A 24,873-nucleotide genomic window follows, 5' to 3' on the forward strand; every position below is an offset into this window, starting at 1 on the left:
CAAAAATTTCCTACCCAGCAAAACTTTCTATCAAATTAGATGGAGATATAAGAAGCTTCCATGACAAACAGAAACTGAAGGAATTTATGTCTTCAAAACCAGCACTAGAGAAAATACTCAAAGAAATTAACTACAAAGAAGAAATAGGTAACACACACCAGAACCAGAGAAACAAGATTTTCTGTCCAACAGACAACTAAGATTGGTTATCTGTGGAGATTCATTATTTATGTTAGTCTTTTACCTATCTCTAAATTGTATTGTTTGCTTTTATTGTTGCTAATTTTTAGGATTTCTAGTTGGAATGTTAATATACCTTCAGATATAGCATTTGTAAATATTTTATCCCATTCTACCAGTAACTTTTAACTCTGCTTACATTGTCTTTGGATATACAATATTTTTTTATTTTTTAGGGAGTTTGTTTACCCTTCTGTTGCCTGTGCCATTGAAATCATATCCAAGAAATCACTGCCAATTTCAATGTTGTGAGGTTTTATGACCCAGATTTTCTTCTAAAAGTTTATAGTCTTAAGATTTATATTTAGGTCTTTTATCTATTTTGAGTTAATATTTGTATATGGGATTAGGTAAGGGTCCAATTTTATTCTTTTCCATGTAATTATTATTTTTCAACAATATTTAGTTAAAAGATTATTATTTCTTCCAACAAATGTTTGTGGAAACCTTGTCAAAAATAACTTGACAATATATGGAAGAATTTATCTCTAGGCTTTTATTTAACTCCAATAGTTTATATATCTGCCTTGAAAACAGTACTACACTGTTTCAATTATTGTAACTTTATATGGTTTGAAATCAGAAAATATATATCTTCTAGCTTTGGTTTTTTTCGAGATCGTTTTGGGTATCTAGGGTCCATATTCCATATTAGGATAGATTTTTTCTGAAAAATAAATAAATAAATGTATGATAGTTTCACCTAAAAAAAAAAGAAAAAATATTCTCTGGTAAGAAAGAAAGCAAAAAGAAATATTGAAATGTTATCTTTAAGTCATCAAAAGCTTGGTATCAGACAAATGAAACTGCTATGTGAGATTATCATTGTTAATTTTGGATAAATTGTTATAATACTAGATGTCAACCACTAAGCCAAACATGGGAAGGAGGGATAGAAAGGGAACGGGGTGGGGATTGGGTAGGGGCTAATTGGGCGATATGTGCATGTATGTCTTAAAAAGTTATTTTTTTATCCCATTATGATGTATGAATACAGTACACCAATAAAAAAATTAAAAAATATAAGTTATATGTTATATATTATATATATCCTTTCATATATTTACTTATATATTTTATATGTATTCAATGTTTCACTCTGAACTTCATCATACTGTATGATTACAATGCCCAAGTAAAAAAATAAATTAATAAATAAAATAAAAACAGCAAGGCATGGTGGTGCACACATGTAATCCTAAGACTTGGGAGGCTGACACAAGAGGTACACTGCCAGCCTTGGCTACTTTGAGAGAACCTGGCTGGAGGTGTAGCTCAGAGGTAGAATGGCCCTGGGATCAATCTCTAGTACATGTAAAGTTAATTAATTAGTTAATTAACTATAGAATATTTTCTGGACAGCAGGAAGACAGGAAACAAGTGAGATAGGAGAACAAGAAGTACCGTGGAGTAGAAATCAGAAAAGTTTCATAATGAAGCTGGTCCTCGAATGACCTAATCCCAATTATAAAATAAAAAAACAAGCCCAATAAAAAATATTTAGGTTGAACAGTTAGAGTGATAAATCCTTCCAGAACTACACTGCAAGCCGGGCATGGTGGCTCACGCTAGTAATCCCAGCATTTGGGAGGGTGAGACAGGAGGATCCCGGTTCACAGCCTCAACTACTTAGTGAGGCCCTCTGCAACCCAGTGAGACCCTATTTCAAAATAAAGAATAAAAAATAGTCCTAGGGTGTAGCTGTGAGGTAAAATGTTCCTGGGTTCCATCCCCAGTACTGGAAAAAAAAAAAAAAAAAAAAAAAAAGACACAAAGGCCTACGTGGCTCAAGGGCGCTTGTGATGTAAGCACCTTGCAGACCCGGGAGGGTGATTGTGATGCAAGCACCTTCCAGACCCTCAGCCTTGGCTGGGGAAGTGTTGGTTTAGGAGACAAGGCAGAGGAAGAAGTCGCCGGATCTGGGGAGGGAGAGACACTCCGTGTGACTGAGATGCCGCACGGAGGTGACCTACCGGCTTTGAGGTGGGCGGTCCCCAGGCGCCCTTCCAGTGTTTTGAGACCCAGGACCAGCCCCCCGGAGAACTACCCACTGCGGGTCTTCCTCCTCCAGAAGGGGCTTCGAGGAGTGAAGGGTCCCGAAGGCAGGAGCTGGTGTCCTCCTTTTTAAACAAATCGAAACCCGCTGGCACAGTTTCCATGGAGGCGCATCCTCTTCTGCTTGCGCCCCTTCGCCAGTTGGTTGGCGGGAACGGTTCAGGCCCACGTCTGTAGACTCCCTGGGATGAGGTCCTTTCGGCTCCCCTCGCGTCCCCTGGAGAACTGTCAGGCTCCTGCCTGCTCAGGGACAGCATTTGCAGTTAGGAACCACTTCCGGGGCGTGTGTTTTCAGTAAGGATGCGGGACAAGGTTCTCTGCTGTCCGTTTGCCTTGCAGTGGAAAGAGACTGTTCTTGCCGGTCTATTAAGTTTATGTCGCTAAAAGTTCTTCACGTTCCGATGGTCTTTGAATTTTTTTGGAAAAAAAAAGGAAAGGAGAAGGCGGAAACATTTGATGTACTAACAGTTTTTAAAATTTTTGACATCTGCATTACTTAGTAGGTTATCAGACACCTAGGATTTTAATTATACGGTGTTTTATAGTGAATTGAGATAGTTTGAAACTTGGAAGGGAGAGGTGCAGTCAGCATTAGAGAAACGTTTAGATAGCGTTATTTGCACTTAATATATAGATTAGATCCTAATTTTAGCTGTCTCCCTTGGGAAAAAAGAATAACTTTCAGAAGTTAGCACAGTGTCTACAGGTTTTTTTGTAATGAAGTGTGTAGAAAGAAAGGAGACAGAATCTGTTTTTCTGTCTTGTAATCATACTTAATGAACCGTGATTGATATATAGAGTACAGTTAATCAAGAAATAATGGCAAGATCCTTTTCTTTCTAACATTGTGGCAAAATATCTCTGGAATCATGTTTTTCAAGTTATTCACATGGTAACCACAGATTTTCCTTCCTTTTTTTCTTTTTGTAGTGGACGTCTTTCAGGTTGGAAAAGTCTAGATTAAGAAATTAGCAATTTTGACTTTACTAGGTCATTATATGTACCTACCGTGTTGAAATTTTCAAATATATGTTAGCAATGCTACCTTTTAATTTCATTGTAGCTGTTGTATTTTCTGTGAACTTAAGTTTCTTAAGTTTAGACAGAGGCCTCAGGCAGTAATTCACACTTGTGAGTTTTTTATTTTCTGCTTTAGTTTCAAGAGTTACTGTGGTATTCTAAAGCAAAGTAAATCATTGATCATTTAATTTGAAAATTAATTTTTAATTGAATGCTTGGGATCTTTTCTTCCCTCACTACAAGAACTTTGGCTCAGTTTTGTTAGATGGTAGTTGATATTAGTCCTTAATGTTTGAAATGGAAAGGAAAGGGCAAATGTTAGGGACACATTCTTAGGATCAGAGGCCTTCATCAGTCACTCTTTCTGACCAGCTGTGTGCTGGTCAATACTGCAAAAGTGCATTCTAAATGCAAAGCTCTAAAGGGCAGTTTTGTAGTACTGGTGCCTGGAGTTAGCAATGGAAATGAATTTATTTCCCTGTTTATTTCAGATGCTTTATGGGAAATTCAGGAGACATGTCAGTATTTGGGCTTACATGTTTAAAAAGGATAGGACTGGATTTAACTTCGCATATGTGACCTAGATGTGCAGCTCATAAAGTTGTCCAGGGATGTGTTCAAAGTGTTGAAGTGGTGGAAAGGAGCAAAATGATGTTCATAAAGTGTTTACAAAGGTGCAAGAAAGTCCTTCGTTTAATATCTTAGAATTTTTGTGCTTGAACATCATGTAAAGGTGATATCATCTCTTGCCTTATAAAATTCACATACTTTTTTTTTTACCTCAAAACAGAGAAGATAACTTATGATTTAGATATTTATAAAAATATTTAATGTGCTATAAGAATCTAGGACATCAGTTTGTTTTTAACTTAGAAGGTCCTAATCAAGGATGTAGTGTGGTCATATTTCACATTGAGCAGTGTAAAAGATGTGTGAGAAAGAGAAGAGATTATAAATCTAGCCAACAAAGTATGGCTGTTTGATGGTAGGGCTAGAAAAAAATGTAAATATGTTTGTGGATATAGTCACTAGGACTTTTGGCAAAATCGAAGTCTGAAGAATAGAAAAGAATCTTGAGATAACTCCCAGATTTTTAGCTTATGTTTCATATTAGATTGATAATATAGGAGGAAGTGAGTAAAGGTTTGTTTTGAGGAGAAAATAATGAATCCAAACTTATGCATTTTTAATATGAAGTACCGATTGAGCCTCACTGAGATGTAAAGCATTTAAAGTCTAGCCAGAAATCGAGATCCCGGTATCGCGATCCCGGTTTGAGTTGTACATCACAGGGGCTGAATCAGCTTTAGCGCATGAGCCCACAGCAGCAGTGTTTCTAAAAAAGTTGAATAATGGCCGGATATGGTGGCGCATGCCTATAATCCCAGTACTTGGGAGCTGAGACAGGAGGGTCACAGGCTCAAAGCTAGCCTCAGCAACTTAGTGAAGGTCTCAGCAACTTAGACCCTGTTTCAAAATAAAAATGAAAAATAGGGCTGGGGGAGTAGCGCAGAGATAGAATGCTGCAGGGTTCGACACCCACTACAAAAACAATTGAGTAATGATAGTCAACATGTATGCGCAATCAACTCTGTGCTGGGCACTTTTACATTTATTTCATATCACCCTAACAAAAAGTCCTGTGATAGCTATAGTTTTAACCTAATCCTCCCTCCACCCCCCACAGATACAAAACCTAAAGCTCAGAAAGGTTAAATAAATTGCCAAAATCCTCTTTGCCAGGAAGTAGCAAAGCCCAGTCCTAAGTTCAGATCTTGCTCAATTCCTAAGAATGGGGAAACCATACCATACTACTTTTTATAATGTTAGCTATAGTTGTTTGGGGTCATTACAATTTTCTTGGCATGTTGCTTAAGTAGACACATCACAGGAGATGACGACTTTGGGAAAGGGTTGCCTACTGGAGAAATCTTATGTTACCAGTAAAAGTAGCAAAGAGACTTTCTAGAAGTTTTTTTTTTTTTTATGTGTAAATACATAATCATTAAATGTACTTTTCTTCTAACCTCCATACTCTATGAGATTTTCAGTTTGCCCATAAAGTTTACCAAGACCACATTCCATTAAAAAATATCTTATTTAAGCAGACCGTGAGTGATTGCAAACTGAAGTTTAAGAGTCTCCAGAGAAAAGACCAGTTTATTTGGTTTATCTACTTATTGGATACAGAGCTGATAAATGAACACAGAGGCAAATACAATTTGAGTCTTGTCTTTCAAGTTGTTTCCTCCCAACTAGTAGGCAGGGTATCACAGAGGGGACACTAAAGGTGAACTTCAGAACGTGACCAAGAGAAAGGAGATTTGGGGCTGATGAAATATTTAAAGAAGATAATTTAAAGCATAATTTATAAAGTCACATCTCAAGGCCATCCAATAATGTAGTGTAAAAAGTTGTACTCAGATTAACAATGATTGAAACTTAATGTGGGAGGCAAGAAGAAAGTACAAAGAAACAAAGGAAAACTTTGTAAAACTACTCTGCCTAGAGATATGGCGGGTGCCCTATAAAATGTTTTGATGCCTGTGTATTATTAATTAAAAGTTGTTTTCATAGCATCATTTGAGTTACTACATAGGGCCTAGTTGATCTTTCTTAAGCCAGTAAATTAGGAATTATCCTGAAGAGGCAACTCTTGCCATTTTAAACTATCACATGTCTGTTTCTTTTAAAGAATTCCCAAAGCAGAACTCACTGCCACAACTATTTTTATCTCCTCATCCCTCAGAGTCTAAAGTTTGTTCTTTATGGAATTATAATGCCTTTGAGGAAAATGGGTTTTCTTTATAAGTATGTTCTGTTTTTTAATTGTCAAAATTCTTCAGGCTTTTCCTAATTTTTACATGGAATTTATCTTTCCAGCTTATATAAATCCACAGTGAAACTGACATTGATCTACGGTGCCATCGGTTTTTTTTTTCAGAATAACAAAAGATGACATATTTCCTAGCTGTTTAGACCCCGAAGACTTACAGTGATTTTCTACAAAGGGAAAAAAAATGTTTTCTTTTTAGCCCAAGATTTGCTATTAGTACATTAATATTATCCATTCTGTAGCCTCTGATAAACCTAGCTTCTTAAAATATTTAAAGTTGTTACTTTATTTTTAAAATATCATGATCAAACGTATTTTACAGTTCTGGTAGTTTTTATTTATTTCTTTCTTTGATACTGGCGAATGAACCTAGGAGCATTTTACCTTAGAGCTATACCCCAACACTATTTTATTTTTATTTTGAAACAGAGTCTCACTAAGTTCCCAAGAATCTAGTTAAATTGCTGAAACTGGCCTTGACCTGAGATCGTCCTGTCTCAGATACCCAAGTACTAGGATTACATCCATGCACCACCACACCTGGCTTGTCCTAGTATTAAAAGGAGAATTATTCTTTACTCTTCTACAAGGAAAGACTGATTAATGTTCAGAATGTTACGCATAAACGATTGAGGTTTTAAAATTTGTATATTTTTCCTAGGTATAAAAACAAGCCATGCTTAGTTTTTTGATGAAATAAGTACCAGGTTAACTTTTGGTTTGTTGCTCTGGAAACCAGTATAGTATATATCCAGTTTATTGATGCATTGATCTTTATCAGGTGAAGATAAATTATTTGGAGATTAGGTATATTGTTTTTGGTTGTTTGGAAACTAAGGAGAATTAATGTAGTGATTCCACAAAGAACCAGCCTTACTTTTAAAATTTTAAAGTATAATTTTGATTACCATTTGGAGCACATGACTTTAAGATCTAAACATTTTGCTTTAATTGCATATTTTCTTCTCTAGGATTTGGCAAAGCAGGCAAAAGTAACACTAAAGGAAAAAGACCAGCTCAACAAAGATAATTTTGGAAGCCCTGGATGCAACCAAAAAGGAACAATGTATCACAAGTTCCACAAATCCAGGGAATATACCTCTATCACTATGCCATCTGAAAACCAATCAGTGTCACCCCACATTGAGTCATTTGATGACATCGTAGTACATGGCATAAATCTCAGCAACTTTAACAAAATTGCTCAATTTTTTATATGTGTTGCTGGAGTTTTAATATTTTACCTAATTTATGGATATTTACAGGTAAAAATGTTATTTGCAATCTACTATTTATTTATAGCAATTGGCATCAGTATGAGCACTTAATAGTACTTTTGTTCAAGATATTTTTACTTACAGAATACCAGTTGATTCATAAATTTGAGGGTTTTTTTTTAATAGAAGAAAACAAAAGGTCTTCTTAAAATGGCTGCTGAAATACCGAGATCAGAATCTCAGAATTAAATTTTCTAATGGGGAGGAAGGGTATATAGAAACTATCTTGAAAAATTAAACATAAGATCAATTTTAAAATATTATACTTAACAAAATAGATAATTCCAACCCTGCATTAGTTTTTAAAGGAAAACTGCGTCAGGTATTGGTAAAGAGATATATGGGAACATAATTTTCCAATAAAATTGATAGCTCAATTCTTGGAGCTCATCATAAAAGCTCATTTTATAAAAATGTATCAGGATAGTTTGTGCTTTCCTATGGGTATCTTTACATCTTGTGATACTTAAATTCTTTTGTTGGCTGTTGAAGTATTATTTTGTCCTCATTTTTACTGATTTTTTAATCTAACTTCCCCAGAATCTTATTTTTGTTTACACAAAACATCTGTAATATGTAACAGTTTGTTTTATATTTTCACTGTATTAGGGGATAGTTGTATATATTGGTAAGCAGCAAATTTTGTATGGGACTCCATAACATGAAGAACCTTTAAAATTCAAAAAAGGAAAGAGATGTATTTTCTTAAAATGATTCTCATACTCATTAGTACTAATAAGTTACAGTAATCTTAAAAGTCTTACTCACTGTCTTTGTCTTAGAGGAAATTATAAAGGCAGATGTAAATAAACAAGAAAGTAGAGTTATGACTTTTAACTAGCTCCCAAAAATGCCATGAAGAATATTCATGTAAAACAAAGACATGATCAAAAATTGTAAATCTTTACAAATGAAGATTGTAGAAAACTTACTATTTCAATGAGTAGCAATTAGAACTAGAAATTAAAATTTCTTGTTGAACAAAGTTTTTTTCCCTTTTTTATGTCACTGTTACAAATAGTTTGGAGCTGAAGGGAAAGGAAAATTAATTAGAAATTTACCTTACAAATTTTATTAGATTCACTTTTATTAGTAGTCAGATATTGTCATTTTTAATTAATATGTGCAAAGTTTTACTTGTGTGTGTGTGTGTGTGTGTGTGTGTGTGTGTGTGTGTGTGTGTTACTGGGGATGGAATCTAAGGGCATTCTACCTTTGAGCTACACCCCCAGCCCTATTGTTTCTTCTTTATTTTGAAACAGGATCTCACTGAGTTGCAAAGGGCCTCACTGCATAGCTGAGGCTGGCTGTGAACCATGATCCTCCTGTCTCAGCTGCCCAAATGCTGGGATTATAAGCAGGCACCACCACGCCTGACTTGCAAAGTTTTATTTTAAATTACATAAACCACTGCAGATCCTGCTTGTGGGCTACCATCTTCACTTTGTGAAAACTGACATTGCTCTTTTTACACTTGGTTAAAATAGTTTAAAGAAAATGGTTGTGGTTTGGTAACATAAGTGAAATACGTGTCTCAGTCACACACAAGATAAAAAGGTTGATTTCAGTTCAAATTAAGCCAGATAACCTTATAAGACTACTTCTAGTGACTTGTTAAAATGGTCTATTAACAATTAACAGATATTATGATCATAACATTGTATTTAGGCAAATTCTCTCTACAAGGGGAATTTTTACTTGATCTGTGGCTCAAGAATTTCACAAAATACCATTATTGGTATGCAGTGTGTTCCTGCAGATAAACAGGCCTGAGATGATGTCCTTCTAGTGAAATAGGCTCTTCATATAATAAACAAGGTCTGGACATCCATCTTTTTCATTTTTTGATATGCTTTTACTGGTACGTGGAGATTATGCCTCACAGTGAGGTTCGAGTGGTGCGCAGGCGCACACAGCGCTTGCCGTGTGTCGCTCTGGATCCCACCCCTCGCCCCTGACATGCTAGTGAGATTGGTAGTGATACCTCCATACATGGACCTGGTGTTACTGAACTGCCTCCTCTTGGAGCCTCCTTTCCCCTCCCACTCCCCTCCCATCCCCTTCAGCTCTTCTCCTGCTCTCATTCCTCTGAAGTCCCTGTTGTTTACCATTTTCTTTGTAGCTTCCACTTAATGAGAGAAAACACACAACCCTTGACCTGAGATGGCTGATCTCACTGAGCAAAATATTCTCTCGTTTCATCTCTTTTCCTGCAATGGCTTAATTTTGTTCTTTACGGCTAAGTAAAATGCCCCTGTGTGTATGTGCTGCGTCTTATTCATGTATCTGTTGGTGGACACCTGGGTTGGTCCATAATTTGCTGTTACAATTGTGCTGTTGTGAACATGGATATGCATGAATTACTATAGTTTTCTGACTTTTAATTCTTTGGAAAGATTCCAAGGAGTGATATAACTGGGTTATACCAGTCTTTGGTGTTGGTGTTTTAAATAAAGAAGCAAAGGATAGTGTTTCTTTATATTTACTTATTTCTCTGCTTCCTTTTATACCTAGTCACTTAATGTCTATTATTTGGAAAGAACTAACTTCTAACCTCTAAAATACCTGTCATAAAGCCTGTGGTTTGATTGGGGGGGGGGGGTTGAGAGTATGGCTTGGTTCGTTTGAATATGTTGTGTTTATTATAGATTTACTGTGAAATTGGTCTACCCCTTTGAACTTAACAAAAAAATTCATGTCTTTCAACAGGAATTGATATTTTCAGTGGAGGGTTTTAAGTCTCATGGCTGGTACCTTACTTTAGTGCAGTTTGCGTTTTACTCCATATTTGGCCTAATAGAATTTCAGCTTATTCAGGACAAAAAGAGAAGGTATGTAGTTTGTTTTATTTGTTAGTTTTTGGCTATTATTAGTTGAATCTTTTTTAAAATAAATTTTAGCATGTTGAATATGCATGTAATTTACATTTCAATTAACATTTTTCATCATGAGGTTTGGTTAGAATAATTAACTTACTGAAAATAATTAATATGGGTCCTCTATACACTGAAAGACATCAGGCATCTCTTTAAAATGTAAAATTATAAAATAAAATAGGTTAGACACACCTTATGGCAAAGCATATCTTCTTAAAACACAAGAAAGTGTTCAGAGACACATACTTGTTTATAAAGTTCACTTAAATAGGTGTGATTGCTGAAAGGTTTTCAGTGCGACTACCATTAGAGTGATAAAGAGAAATAATCAGTGTCTGTTTTGTAACCAGTTTTAAAATGTGAAGTTAATGTTTTGTTTTATGCTGTATACCCAACTAATATTATCATGTAATGTTCAATAGCTTAGATTTGCATTCGTAAACATTAGAGAAAGATTTTTTAAGGCAAAAAGTACACATTCAAAAATCTCGTTTTTTTTTGTTTTTTTTTGTTTTTTTCAGTACCGGGGATGGAACCCAGGGACATTCTCCCTCCAAGCTGCATCCCCAGCCCTATTTTTTTAGTCTTTTTATTTTTGAAACGGTCTCACTGAGTTGTGAAGGCCTGGCTAAGTAGCTGAGGCTGTCCGCAAATCTTAATCCTCTGGTCTCCCACCTCCCAAATGCCAGGATTACAAGCATGCGGCACCAGCCTGGCTTTGGTAATATCTTTTAAAGTGACAACCATCTATATTTGGAAAATGTATGTCTTGAACATGTTTTTAAACATGTAATAAAATATTATAAACAGAAAGTGGAGCTGGGCATTGTGGCACATGCTTGTGATCCCAGCTTATGGAAGGCTGAGATAGGAGATTGCTGTTCGAAGACAGCCTCAGGTACTTAGGCTCTTTACAACTCAGTGCGACCCAGTTTCAAAATAAAGAAGAACAAATAGGGCTGGGGTGTCACTCAGAGGTAGAATGTTCCATCCTTAATACCGCACAAAATAAAGAATAAAAATAAGGAATTTGAGTACAAAGTAGGAATTTTAATATGAAATATTTTTGATAAATGCCATTCTTTCCTATCACACCCTAATAATAGGTACTTCATGTATCGGGCAGTGTTAAGTACAATAAAGACTATAATAGTAATATTCTGTCTTTTTCATGTGAATGTTTAATCCTTTAGAAAAAATTTTAACAGCGTGTGTGTGTGTGTGTGTGTGTGTGTGTGTGTGTGTCTGTGTGTGTGTATAGAATGGTGTTTAAGTATGTATGAAGGTAACTTTGTAATTTTAAATATTTAATTCTGTGAAACAAGATTTTTCCTGGAAGAATCTGTGTCATATTTTTTCTCATAGATCTAACTTTGTTTCTAAAACTCTTAATGCCAATAAATAACTATACTTATTATAATAAAAATATTTGAATATGAGAACATCACCTTCCTTATTTTCATGCTCTAAAACCATATATCTGTAGTTGATAGAGACTAATTGAAAAGGAAACCAAACTGATAGGCCTCTGATTGCTTCTAATATAAAAAAGACACTTGTCTTTGCTAAGTATAAAGTGACACAAAGATGTTGTACCTCCAGACTGTTAAATTTCAGAAAGCAACCATTGTCTGTCAGTTATCCGGTTGAGATGGGAGTGGGCCGTGCTCATGCCAGCCTTTAAACCATATTACCAAAACATATCACAGAATAAAATATTCATGTTTAATTTAAACATAAATGAAAGAATTTAGAAGGATTTATAGACAACTGTAATTATGAATTGGAATCTTTTCTTTCCAAGGCACATTAAGTTTTTAAAAACTCATTAGAGGTATGTTACAATGAAAATATGCCAAATCACATTTATTTTTTAACATATACCCACTTCTGAATTTATTCAAGTTGACTGTTATTAGACCTTTGTTAAACTTACTGCTTGTTGTTTTCTCCTTTCTACATTTATATAAATAACTGTATTGGAAAGAGAATGGTATTTGAAATTAGAAGGAATGGATTTGATTTTAGGCATTGCTTGGTAATGGCTTTGGTAAGACCTCAGGAAACTTTCTGAAATTCTCAGATTTATTGAAAATCAAATATGGTAATGTGTACCAAACTATATTATAAACGGTAATATTCTAAATATGCTACTTAATACTTTTTACCAAAAATTATCTTATAACTTTATTATTAAATACTTTCAGTTTTAAGCATGGTGGTTTATGCTTGTAATCCCAACATTTGAGAGGCTGAGACAGGAGGATCATGGATAGAGGCCATCCTCAGCTACTTAGGCCTTTTGCAACTCAGTGAGACTGTGTTTAAAAATAAAGAATGAAAACTCAGGTTAGGGGTGTGGCTCAGAGGTAGAATGCCCCTGGGTTCCATCCATGGTACAGAAAAAAAAAAAATCAGTTTTTTCGTACAGGAGATCTGTCAAATAGGGTTTGAAGGGTTTTTTAAATTATAAAGTTCCCACTACTTCTAAAGAAGTAGGCAATCAAAGTATTAAATAAAATACAAATCATGAGACTCCTAGAGGCCACCTGATGAAATCCAGCGTTCTCATTTTACCCATGAGGAAAAAGTAACCCAGGGGAGTGCTGAGATCTCTGTGAGATTCTATAGTAAGTTGCTGGCAGAATCCAAACATTCTGAATTTAGGTACCCTGAGTTTCAAATGGATTTTCTTTCTACGTATACTGTGCTGACTTTCTAATTATTCCTTTTAATTTTTCTGACCTAACTTTTTTTCTGGCCACTACTGTCTGTGATATATCTTTGAGGAATTTGACCCCTGTGACTTGTATCATTGTCGGGACAAGAGATGCTGCCCTCCTTCGCTGATGAGGAGAGCGAGGGCCTAACCCGGCGGACAGTGTGAACAGGAGTTTGTATGCACCGATGCATACTTATGCGTGCCAAGTTATTTCCAGTAGCTTTCAAAGGTTGACTGCTCTGTTAGTACTTGGGTAGGAAAGGCTTCAAAATGCAAATGATGTATTCCAATTGAAATTGTTCAGTAAGTTATTTTACCTTGAGTACCTGACCATAAAAAAGATACGGAGGAATTTTGTTGCCTTGATTTACACATAAACACAGGTTCCAAAGTGGGAATGATTTCTAAGTAGCAGCATAATCAAAGTATGTGATTAGTGCCCCATTGCATTCATCACACCAGTGTACAAGGCTATTATGTAGACCATTAAGTATGCAATCCTTGGGGGCACAGGGATACAATAATGGCTCAAAATCCTAAAGATGCCACATTTAGAATTTCCTTAAGGAGCCTGGTGTAATGGCACACACCAGTAATCCTAGTACTTGGGAAGCTGAAACTGGAGGATCGAGGGCTTGAGGCCAGCCTCAGCATCTTAGCTAGAGCCTGTTTCAAAAATACAAAGAGCTAGACAGGCGTGGTGGTGCACGCTTGTAATCCCAGCATTTGGGAGGCCAAGATTGGAGGATCAGAGTTTGCAGACAGCCTCAGCTACTTAGTGAGGCCCTCTGCAGCTTAGTGAGAACCTGTTTAAAAATAAAGAATAAAAAATAGAGTACGGGGTATAGCTCAAGGTCAAATACCCCTGGGTTCCATCCCCAGCCCTGCATAAATAAACATATAAATATATAAATAAATATATGAATATATAAATATATAAATAAGGCTAGGGATGTAGCTTGTAAGTAGAACACCTCTGGATTGAATTTCCAGACCTGCCCCCACAACACAATGAATCTCCTTTAGAAAATCTGCATACAGCCAAAATTAAGGTTTGTGATCATGAGAGAGGAACTGTATCTTAAAGTTCATTTTTATACTTTCTCAAAATCAGATGTGATTTAAGAGAGAGTATGGTAATGGCAATTATGTCTTGAGTTTTAGAACACATGTCCTTTTTCTAGAGAAATTTTGCTCAGGTTCTGCTGCAGAATGAATAGATGTATTTTTCCTAATGCTAGATGGAAAGAGTAAGAAACAATAGAAATTAGAAATTACTTAAAAGTTAGTTGAGGTGCCCTTTAACATTATGTAGATCAGTATTTTTTAAAATGGTTTCTTTTGTAAATCTAGCCAAGATAGTTTTTGTCTGTAGACTGCTGTTGAGAACACTTCAATCCCCATTTAATACCTTCAGTAAAACTCAGTACCTCTTAATCTTATTACTTCTTTACACAGTTGATAGGCCTCATTTATGGCTGATTATAGTTCTTTTACATAGTATTTCAACTTTAAGAAGTAATTTTTAGTACCTAGTTTTACTAGTATTTCCAGAAATATTAACCAACAATTAGTATTTACACATTGTAAATACATTATCTTAAAGTAGTATGAATTGGGTCCCAAAATGAAGGTCTTAAAAATTGTCTTTTACAGAATACCAGGAAAAACTTACATGCTAATAGCTTTTCTAACTGTGGCTACTATGGGGTTATCAAACACCTCTTTGGGCTACCTGAATTATCCTACCCAAGTCATCTTCAAGTGCTGCAAATTGATTCCTGTTATGCTAGGCGGAATTTTTATTCAAGGTATAGTAATGATATATTTTCATACTACCTGAAACTAATAGGCTATGTTATAGCATCTAGCATTAGGAAAAACATTAAACGTCTATAATATTTGTGGTGAGCATTTTAAGTATAGCAATTCTGAGTGATATCTTATAAAAGTAAGAAACTCTAAAAACACTCATGCTTCTCTGGTATACCTAAGTATTTGAAATCAGTAATTTAGACTTAAGAAAAAAGAAAAAATATTTTGTTTTATTATTTTACTTTGGAATTTAACACATTCTGATTCACATGTCGAAGACCCAGCTCAAAAGTACCTGGAAAGTTCCTCTTTTTAATTCATTCATTTTCCTTCCTCCACTGCACAGTGGGCAGTTTTCTTACATTGAAGAAAAACTTGATCTGAGTAGAACTGTTTTCTTATAGCCATGCTGACTGGCTGGTGTTTAAAGCCCCTGCTAAGCTATAAGCTGTGTGAAGTTACCGGGAGAAGAGGCAGCTAGAGCAACAAGCAGTAAACGAGTTTTTCTTCCCACTCACTCTTACAGGGATGTTCATATTTCAGTAATTGAGTACTTCTGCATCATTTAAGTCTCATTTTATGCATTTCCCAAAATAGATCTTTTAAAATAAAAGTGTGTATTATAACAACTTCACATACCATTTCAGGATAATGGTCCACATAGGAAAAAATGTTCATATCAATATTTATTAAAATTACATTTACCATTTAGATTTGGCACATATTATAATTCCTTATAATTCTTACAAAAAGTTAGGCTACATTTTTTTAAAAATATGGATGTAGTAAAACAAGCTAATGCTTCCCTGCCTAGAAGTTAATACATAATAGCATTTGTAAACTTAGAAACTATGAGAGAAAATTTATAACCTTTTATTACCTAGTAAGTTTAAAAAGCACTAACTTCTATAATATTTTAAATATTTGTGATTGCACACTATTCTTGTCATTTTTTTCCCAAAATCATGTACCACATACTGTGTTTGAGTCAGCAGTGGAAACATATCCGAAGGTAGCCCCGTACGTCAGTGTCACTTAGCCATCATAACTGTCTTGGTGTAAGTATACTCCAGTACACAGCAGCAGAATCACCTAAAGATGCACCTCTCAGGGCATATCCTGGCCATTATGATCTTCTGTATTTTATTCACTATCAGATAAAGTAGGACCTCATTTCTTACTTAAGGACGTTGGTGCCCACTCATAATTTAATCATCAGAAGCCCTTCTCTGTTTCATGCCTTGACCTAGATGTTCTTCACATTTTGGGCACTAGATATGACAAACAGATCCCTGCTCTACTTGCTAAGCACATAGCTCTGACATTAGGCTGGTTGGATACTTGCATATGAGACGTGGATGACCTTTGTTTTACATAGGGAAGCGGTATAACGTTGCAGATGCGTCTGCTGCAGTCTGTATGAGCCTCGGCCTGATCTGGTTTACTCTTGCGGACAGCACGACTGAACCCAACTTCAACCTGACAGGTATTTATATACATATACTGTGTTCCTAGATTTTATAGGCCTTTTACTCTACAGTAAGAATCTCTAAAATTTCATAAGGATTCTAAATGATGACATGAGGTATGTGATTCTCATATCTACCATGAGACGTTCACACTTCCCATCACAACTCTGGAATTGCAGTATCTGTAAAATTGAGGGAGCTCATTAAAACTATGAAAAGATTCTGCACTCCAGTTGCTTCAGAAGATCCTAAGTTTTGGGTGCTCTTTTAAATAAAATAGCTTATAAGGCACAGAGAATATGTATTATGTATATTATGAATATGGTTTATACAAAAAAGAAACTATAGTAAATTCTAGTCAGGAACCATCAAAGAAAAGACCTTTAGAGCTGCCTCCATGTGTATGTGTTTTAAATTAGACATTTTAGTAATATATGCATTCTTTTATGACGTTTCTCTTTATATTTTTCGCCTAGCTGACTAACCACTAATCCCTGCAAATCATCTAAGAATTTCTTCTATACTTGCTTAAAAGTAATTCTTTTAAACATATAATCTAGGATAAAAGTATAACTTTTATTTAAAAGGATGTGGAAATGCAGTCATGATGACAATCCAATTTTTTTAGTGTTAGTTAACTTATTTTGTTTTACTCTCAACTGCTAATTTGCAACTGGTTGTGGTTAAAAGTATTTAGCTTTTCAGAGCAAATGTTGTTGAAGATTTGCTTTTGGTTTTTAGCCCACTTTAATATGTGATAGAACTTGATCATGGTCTCTGTGTTTAAATAAGGCAGTTGTTTCTTTTCTACCTCCTCGAAGGCGTAATGCTTATCTCCCTGGCACTGTGTGCAGACGCCGTCATTGGGAACGTTCAGGAGAAAGCCATGAAACAGCATAATGCTCCGAAGTCTGAGATGGTAAATACTCTAGCACTTTTTTCTTCATGCCAGACAGACTAAAAGATGGTGACGTACCTAACTTTTTGAAATAAAGCATCAAAGACTTGGATTGTATAATAATAATTGTATATTATTATTTTATATGAATAACACATCCAGGAATATATTTCATAAAAGTAATACATTAAAAGAAGGTAAAAATTACCATTACCACTGCTAACAATTTATTGTTTTTTTTTTCCTCATTCATTTAGCACTTTCTTTCTTATTAAGAGAGTCTTTTGTTATGCTGTTTGCTTGCCTTTTTGTATTGAGTGTTATTTTACATGTAGAAGTTAAAATTTTTATATGGTCCCATTTCTTTTTATCTTCATGGCTTTTACTGTCATGGTTAAAAATGACTTTTTTGAACCCTAACATTTTAAGAATTTTACCTATGTTGCCTAGTAGTTTCATGATTTTTCTTTCTCTCTCTCTCTCTTTCTCTATAAATCATGATCTAATCCAAAACTGTAAAAAATTGTTTTCTTCAATATGGCTACCCAAAGTCCCAATTTTGTGTATTGAAGAATATGCTTTTTCAGCTTCTTTTAAATGCCTTCTCTATTATTATTTTTATTATCACATTCTGATGTAGGGTACAGAATTAAATTCTTTTGAATTTATTTCTGTATCAGTACATATACTAATAGCAGCTTTACCATACATTTACCATCTCGTAGGAGTAGCCACCATTGTTCCTTTTCTCTTTCAGAATATTACTATCAATAGTTATTCTTGGGTGTTCATACCCCCCCTAAACTAGAAATCCCATTGGTATTGTGATAGGTATGGCATTGAATTATAAATTAATTTAGGGAAAATGACATCTATACACTTGATTCTTGCAGTCCAAGAATAAGGTATGACTTTCTTTTATCAAGTGGATTTTTTTTACTATCTATTAAAATTTTAAATTTTCTTTATATAAATCTAGCATGTTTCTTAAAGTTATTTTTAGGTCTTCTTTTTGATACTTTTACTGTAAATATTCTTTTTCTTTTAATGTATTTTCTAACATGTTTTTATTTATATATAGGAAAGTGTGTGTGTGAGTGTGTGTGTGTGTGTGAGTGTGTGTGTGTACACTTTAAGGACATATAGTAATATTCTTTCCTGCTACTGTCTCAGCACAGAGTAGGGCATCTTCAGGCATTTTCTTCATCATCATCACAACTCTTTCTAGATGGCCTCAGAGAAAATTTAAAGAAATGCACGTGGTGTGAAAATTAATAAAATACAGTGACTTAGTGGTCAGTTTTGAAATAAGGTAGCCTCTCTCTCTTTCTCTCTCTCTCTCTCTCTCTCTCTCTCTATATATATATATATATATATATATATATGTATATATATATGTATATATATATACATATGTATATATACATATATATATATATATATATTTTTTTTTTGCGAGTCTGGGATGGAACCCAGGGGCATTTGACCTCTGAGCTACATCTCTTGCCCTGTTTTTTATTCTTTATTTTGAAACAGGGTCTCAGTTGCAAACTGCGATCCTCCGGTCTCAGCCAAGGGTAGCCTCATTTCACATCACAGCTTTACTAGCTCTCATTTGGGGAAAATTACTTAATATATCTATGTTTTAGGATTTTTTAACATATACTTTTATTGTTACTTTTTTCCCAGTACTGGGGATTGAACCCAGGGGCATTCTACCTCTGAGCTACCCCAGCCCTACGTTTTATCCTTTATTTTGAAATAGGGTCTCACTAAGTTGCAGAGGACCTCACTAAGTAGCTGAGGCTGGCTGCCTCCAATCCTCCTGTCTCAACCTCCAGGTACTGGGATTACAAGTATGTGCCACCATGCTGGGCTTTATTATTACATTATAATTATACATCCTGGTGAGGTTCAATGTCATATAAAAACCATGCCCACAGGTCTTGGTGTGTTTCCCTTCAAGTCCCACCCAATACTCCCCATACATAATAGTGAGATGGATAGTGATACCTTCATACATGGGTGTGCCATAATTCACACATGGGCAGTCCATAATTAGAACTGTTTCTTTCATCAGTTCTTCCTTTTCCTCTCTCCTTCATTTAAAAATTGGTATTGAGGCGGGCATGGTGGCACATGCTTGTAATCACCGTGTTTGGGAGGCTGAGACAGGAGGATCGCAGGGGTTTGAAACCAGCCTCAGCTACTTAGTGAGGCTCTAAGCAACTTAGTGAGACCCTGTTTCCAAATAAAATATATTTTAAAAAGGTCTGGCCCGGAGGTATAAAGCCTCTGGGTTCCACTCCTAGTACCACCAAAAAAAGAAAAAAAGAAAATTGGTATTGAGCACTGGATTAAGAGTATCTATCTCTTGGTGGTGTGAGTAATCTTGTAGAGCAGTAGCACAGAAACTGACACAGCAGGTGTTCAAGTCTAATACTGTTCTTGCTATTGCTGAGACTGTGTAAAGACCATAGTAAACTAAGACAAAAGGCTGGCATGGAAATTCAGAAATAGATATGCCATCAACTGCTATCATTTGCAAACAGCATTTAGTTTTTTCATGTTTCATAAGTAGATTTAAGGATTTTGTTTTGTTTATATTTTTAGTCTACTAACATTAAAATCTGATTTAAATTCACCAGGCAAGAAATGAATAATTATGTAAGTATATGTGAAAAGATGAGTTGAACTGTATCATTGGGTACATAAATTGAAGTTGTAGATTAATAGACATTGGTATCAACCATCATTTCCAGAAAGTTAGGCCATGTGGAAATGATGTTACTTTACAAAGGTTTAGTTTTGCACACTTAATTGAGTAAATTAATTGAGCTCTATATTTAAAGCTTTCATTTTCCACTTTGGATTTGATAGTATTTTTATCTACTTTAGGTTTTCTATTCGTATTCAATCGGTTTTGTGTACATTTTATTGGGATTGACATGCACTAATGGATTAGGCCCTGCAGCAACATTTTTTTCAAAGGTAAATACCATTCACATCTTTAAAAAAATAAACATCTTTCATTAGATAGATTTTCCTATATTTCTAATTTTCCTAGTTCCAAAAGACTATTGACGTAACTTGATAACTACTGCAATATATTGTAAATCAAAGATTATTTCAGAAATTAAATGATTGATGTTTAAATTTTTCTTATCATATACCTGTAAGTTAATTTTTAAGCAGTTCATAATGGAGAAGTTGAGGAATTTTAATTTCATCATTATTTTTACACTAAACCAAAAGTAGCATGTGCTGGACGGCATCGACAAATGGCTCAGCATTGCTTAAGAAGTTGATAGAATTAGAGGTAGTGTTTCGTTTGTAGGACCTCGGGTTTGTTTCGTCTTCTCCTTACAGGCACTTTCCTTTGTTGCAGGATCCTCTCAGGACCTATGGTTATGCTTTCCTTTTTTCCCTCACTGGGTATTTTGGAATATCCTTTGTGCTGGCCTTGATGATATATTTTGGTACCCTTGTTGCTGTCACAGGTAGGAGGGATTCACAGGCTTAGATTATGAAATAAGCTTTTATATCTTTTTTGGTACTCTTTTCCAAAAGATAAGGGTAACACCTCTTCTTCATTGAAAAGAAAATGTTATAGTACACCAGTTTATTCTTTGGTTTACAGCATATTTTTAATTTTTAAGAAAAATGGCGTTTCATCTTAAATTCTTACTCTAAGTTTGATTTTTTTTTTTTTTTTTTTTTTTTTTGGTCTTTCTGTGGAGCTGGAGATGGAACCCAGTGCATGGAGCATGTTCCACAACCACTCTGCCACTGAGCTATGCCTCCTTCTCTCAAGGCTTACTTGAAAGTTAAATGTATACATTTGTCTTAATAGTAACCCTGAAGCTGGGTGTAGTGGTGCACGCTTGTAATACTCGAGCTTGGGAGGCGGAGACAGGAGGATCACGCAGGTTTGAAGCCAGCCATGCTGGTTTAAGAGACCCTGTTTCCAAATAAAAATATAAAAATGGGTCTGGCAGTGTAGCCCGGAGGTAGAAGGGTTTCCAGGAACCCAGTACCACCAATAAATAAATAAATAAATAAATAAATAAATAAACAAACAAACAAATAAATAAATAAATAGTGAGGTTGAAAAGCATTAGAAAAAAATTTTGTAGAAGTATAGTGGTCGCCGGGCGTGGTGGCACACGCTTGTAATCCCCGCGCTTGGGAGGCAGAAACAGGAGGATCACACAGGTTCGAAGCCAGCCGCGTGCGCTGGCTTAGGAGACCCTGTTTCCAAATAAAAATGTAAAAATAGGTCTGGGAGTGTAGCCCGGAGGTAGAAGGGCTTCCAGGAACCCCAGTACCACCAAAAAAAAAAAGAAAGAAAAAAAAAAAGAAGTATAGTGGTATGAATACCTTCAAAGAAAATGTCACCTTTATATACTTTTAATTTATTACCAAAGTTGCAGTTTCTTTGCATTTAAAATAGGATAAGTTCATTTTAAACAAAGCTTTTGAGACCTTTCACATATATTTTCTAAAACAACAACCAGACTAGCTATTCTTTTCACAAATAATTATGCACCTGCTCTGTGCAGGGACTTTGCTTGGCACTCTAGAGGATTGAAGGCTGAATTTGTTCTGCTTTAGAGGAGTCTATAGCCACATGACGGGCTGGTGACAGGTTTGGTGCTGTTTCCCACAGCTGTGAGATGCAGTGCTTGTCGTGCTGGTGTGGGCAGCTTTCCCCCTCCTCTCTCTCTTATATTAAAGCCAAAGGCGATAGTAATTAAACATACACATAGCCCTTATTATATACAAGATGCCATTCTAAATATTTTATATATATCGAACATTTTAATCTTATAACAATCCTAAAAAAGAAAGGCACTATTAATGTTCCATTTGACACATGGATAAACTGAGGCTCCGGGAGGTTGACTTATCTCTTGGGCAGTGAGAGTCAGGATTCCAACCAGGGTCGTCTGACTCATACCGCTATTGTATTGTACTGCCTCCTGAGCTGGTGTGAAGAGTCCATATCCTCAGTAACCCAGGCTCCTTCTCCTGCTCTGCCATCATCATATGCCTGCCAGGAGTGGGGTGAGTAAGAGAAGATAAGAGACATACTCTTCTCTTTATGGAAACTGCCTAAGGACCCACACTCCTAGCAATAGCACATCTCACATTTCATTGGCACGTGACCTTACTTTTTGGTAGGAGAGACTGGAGCATATGCCCAGCTAAAACTAGGGTTCATCTACTAAAAGTAGGTACTGGGAATCATGCTCTGACACTTCTTACCAGGACTGTTTCTTCACTTGGCATTCTTTCATTCATACATTGAATATTATTAAGTGCCAGGAACTGTAGACTCTTGGAATATAAGGATCAATGAGAAGAAAGTAAGTAAAGCACACATTCTCTGGGAAAACAGCAGTGCACACTGATGTGGGGGAAGGGCTATAATGGAGAAGTGGGTGTAGTTCCTTCTCTGCCTGGGTGAAAGGACGACGGTTTCAGGCCTTATGGCAGACTTCAGGTGTAATACCTAGAAAGACAAGGAAAATTAATACAAATACATGAAATGGATCATAAAAACTTTTCATCTTACACAGAGATAATCACAATGAAGATTAGTGTATTCTTTTCTATTTTTAGTGAATAACTCCTGGTCTACCTACTCATATCTTCCTTAGGAAAGCCCTTCTTTTCTGCCACTCAATTCTCTTTAAGGGATGATGGCCCCATAGTACCCGGTTTGTATTGAGTACTTATTACAGTTGTACTTTAACTATATTAATGCCTGTTCCTGATAAAGCCCAAAGCCCCATAACAGCAAGAAGTGGCTGGTTGTCTTCTGCCTTGCAGTGCTCCTGGACCTCACATGATTCTGACATATCTTCAGCTATAAGTATTTGTTGAGTAAATTTTTTCTAAAATATTACCAGTGTAGTAGGCACATTCTAAACCAAGTCTTTGCCTCTACAGTGACAACAGGAAGAAAAGCAATGACCATTATACTTTCATTTGTGTTCTTTGCTAAACCGTTCACATTTCAGTAAGTACTTTTTATTCCTAAGTATTTCAGTTTTTAGACTGTGTTTCACATTCCCCCTTTAACAGCCTTATTATCAACCTTTACTTTTTTGCAGAAAGTATGATAATTTTCCTGTAAATTAGTGTGTTTTATTAGGCTTTATAAAGAGTCCTCATCTTGAATTTTTATCTGTTGAAGAGTCTTCTGCTATTTCAGAAATGTTACAATTTCTTGTTTTAAATTTATCATTTTGTATACTTAAATTTCCTCGCCAGAGCCCAGTGCATATATGTCCCTGTTTCCAGGATATTGAATAAATGTGAGTGGTGTATGTGCTGTGGAGATTAAGGGACTCCCTCCTCCCTAGGGCAGGCATTTAAAATATGTATTTGTAGCGCATGCTTTTACAATTATTTATTTATATCCTCTTCCCATAAAGGATTCAGGGTAGAAGAGTACTTGGTAAATTGTGTCTTATTAACATATTTAATTAGTGGCTTTCTGTGGAAACATTTGCTATTCTCTGTATCATCTAGAATATATTTAAAGGTAGTGTTATTTAAACTTACATTGTTTGGCCGGGCGTGGTGGCGCACGCTTGTAATCCCTGCGCTTGGGAGGCGGAGACAGGAGGATCCTGCAGGTTCAAAGCCAGCCGTGCTGGCGTAAGAGACCCTGTTTCAAAAATATAAAATAGGTCTGGGAGTGTAGCCCAGAAGTAGAAGGGCTTCCAGGAACCCCAGTACCACCACCAAAAAAAAAAACCTTACATTGTTTGGTAATTGTGAAGTTTTGAACGTCCAACTTACTATTTTTAACATAAATTTCCATTAATATATTACAGATGATTTGTTGTCTGTAAATTACTTTTCCTTCCTGCATGAGAGAAATTACAATATAGTAATTAAATTACAGTGATTTACCTACTTTCTGAGGGATGTGTTTCTTTTATCCTTTTATATTCTACCCAGTAGGACAAATAGTTGGACTGCTGAGTTGAATTGCCAAGACAGCCTTTGATAGGTTGACAAGTCCCATGTTTTAAATATAATCTTAAGACTTTTGTTAGGGGCTTGGGCTTTAAATATGCTATTAATCCCAAATGAGCCTTATTTTGTTAAAAAAAAAAAGCTTTTCGGTATACATATATATGTGTGTGTGTATATGTATGTACATATATATGAGATTATATTTACACATGTGACAAGGGTTTCTCTGTATAGAAAATGATTTTACAAAATTTTATACAAAATATAAGTATATAATACATAAGTATGTAGTAAAACATAACTATATATACTTAACATGAGATACATGGAATTCAATCTAATTTCATCTCAAAGTACTTTCTTAATGTTATTGTAGACCTCTAGTAGCATAACTTTATTTTATTGAAGAATTATTATGAACTGACCACCAAATTCTCTTGTTAGCAATAAATTGTTACATTGTTAATTGTACCATTTTTTTCTGTATTTCTTTTTCTTAGGTATGCATGGTCTGGTTTACTAGTTGCCCTTGGTATATTTCTCAGTGTTTACAGCAAAAAACTGGATAAAATAAGATTACCACCACTGAATACTCTGATGAACAAATCAGTGGAAATGAAAAAGTCAAGGATTCTGGCGCAAACTGTATAGACACTGATTTGTCTTGTTTAA

General features: G+C 35.4%; 1 protein-coding gene across 2 annotated transcripts; it reads left to right on the forward strand.

The window, feature by feature from the left end:
• Positions 1–7,215: 7,215 nt before the first annotated feature.
• On the forward strand, positions 7,216–24,852 carry LOC308272858 (adenosine 3'-phospho 5'-phosphosulfate transporter 2-like; the record flags this gene model as incomplete). 2 transcript variants are annotated; one of them, XM_080709885.1, is made up of 9 exons in its annotated part: positions 7,216–7,416; positions 10,138–10,259; positions 14,683–14,837; positions 16,220–16,327; positions 17,132–17,229; positions 20,107–20,199; positions 20,597–20,708; positions 23,164–23,233; positions 24,702–24,852. In XM_080709885.1, 9 exons carry the CDS (start codon positions 7,216–7,218, stop codon positions 24,850–24,852), a joined length of 1,110 nt encoding a protein of 369 aa, XP_080566011.1. The 2 variants fall into 2 exon arrangements, with proteins under 2 accessions (XP_080566011.1, XP_080566012.1); XM_080709886.1 differs by lacking the exon at positions 20,107–20,199.
• Positions 24,853–24,873: the final 21 nt, after the last annotated feature.

The sequence above is a fragment of the Muscardinus avellanarius genome, assembly GCF_963383645.1.
Source record: "Muscardinus avellanarius genome assembly, chromosome: 14".
In the NCBI taxonomy this organism is placed as follows: Eukaryota; Metazoa; Chordata; class Mammalia; order Rodentia; family Gliridae; genus Muscardinus; species Muscardinus avellanarius.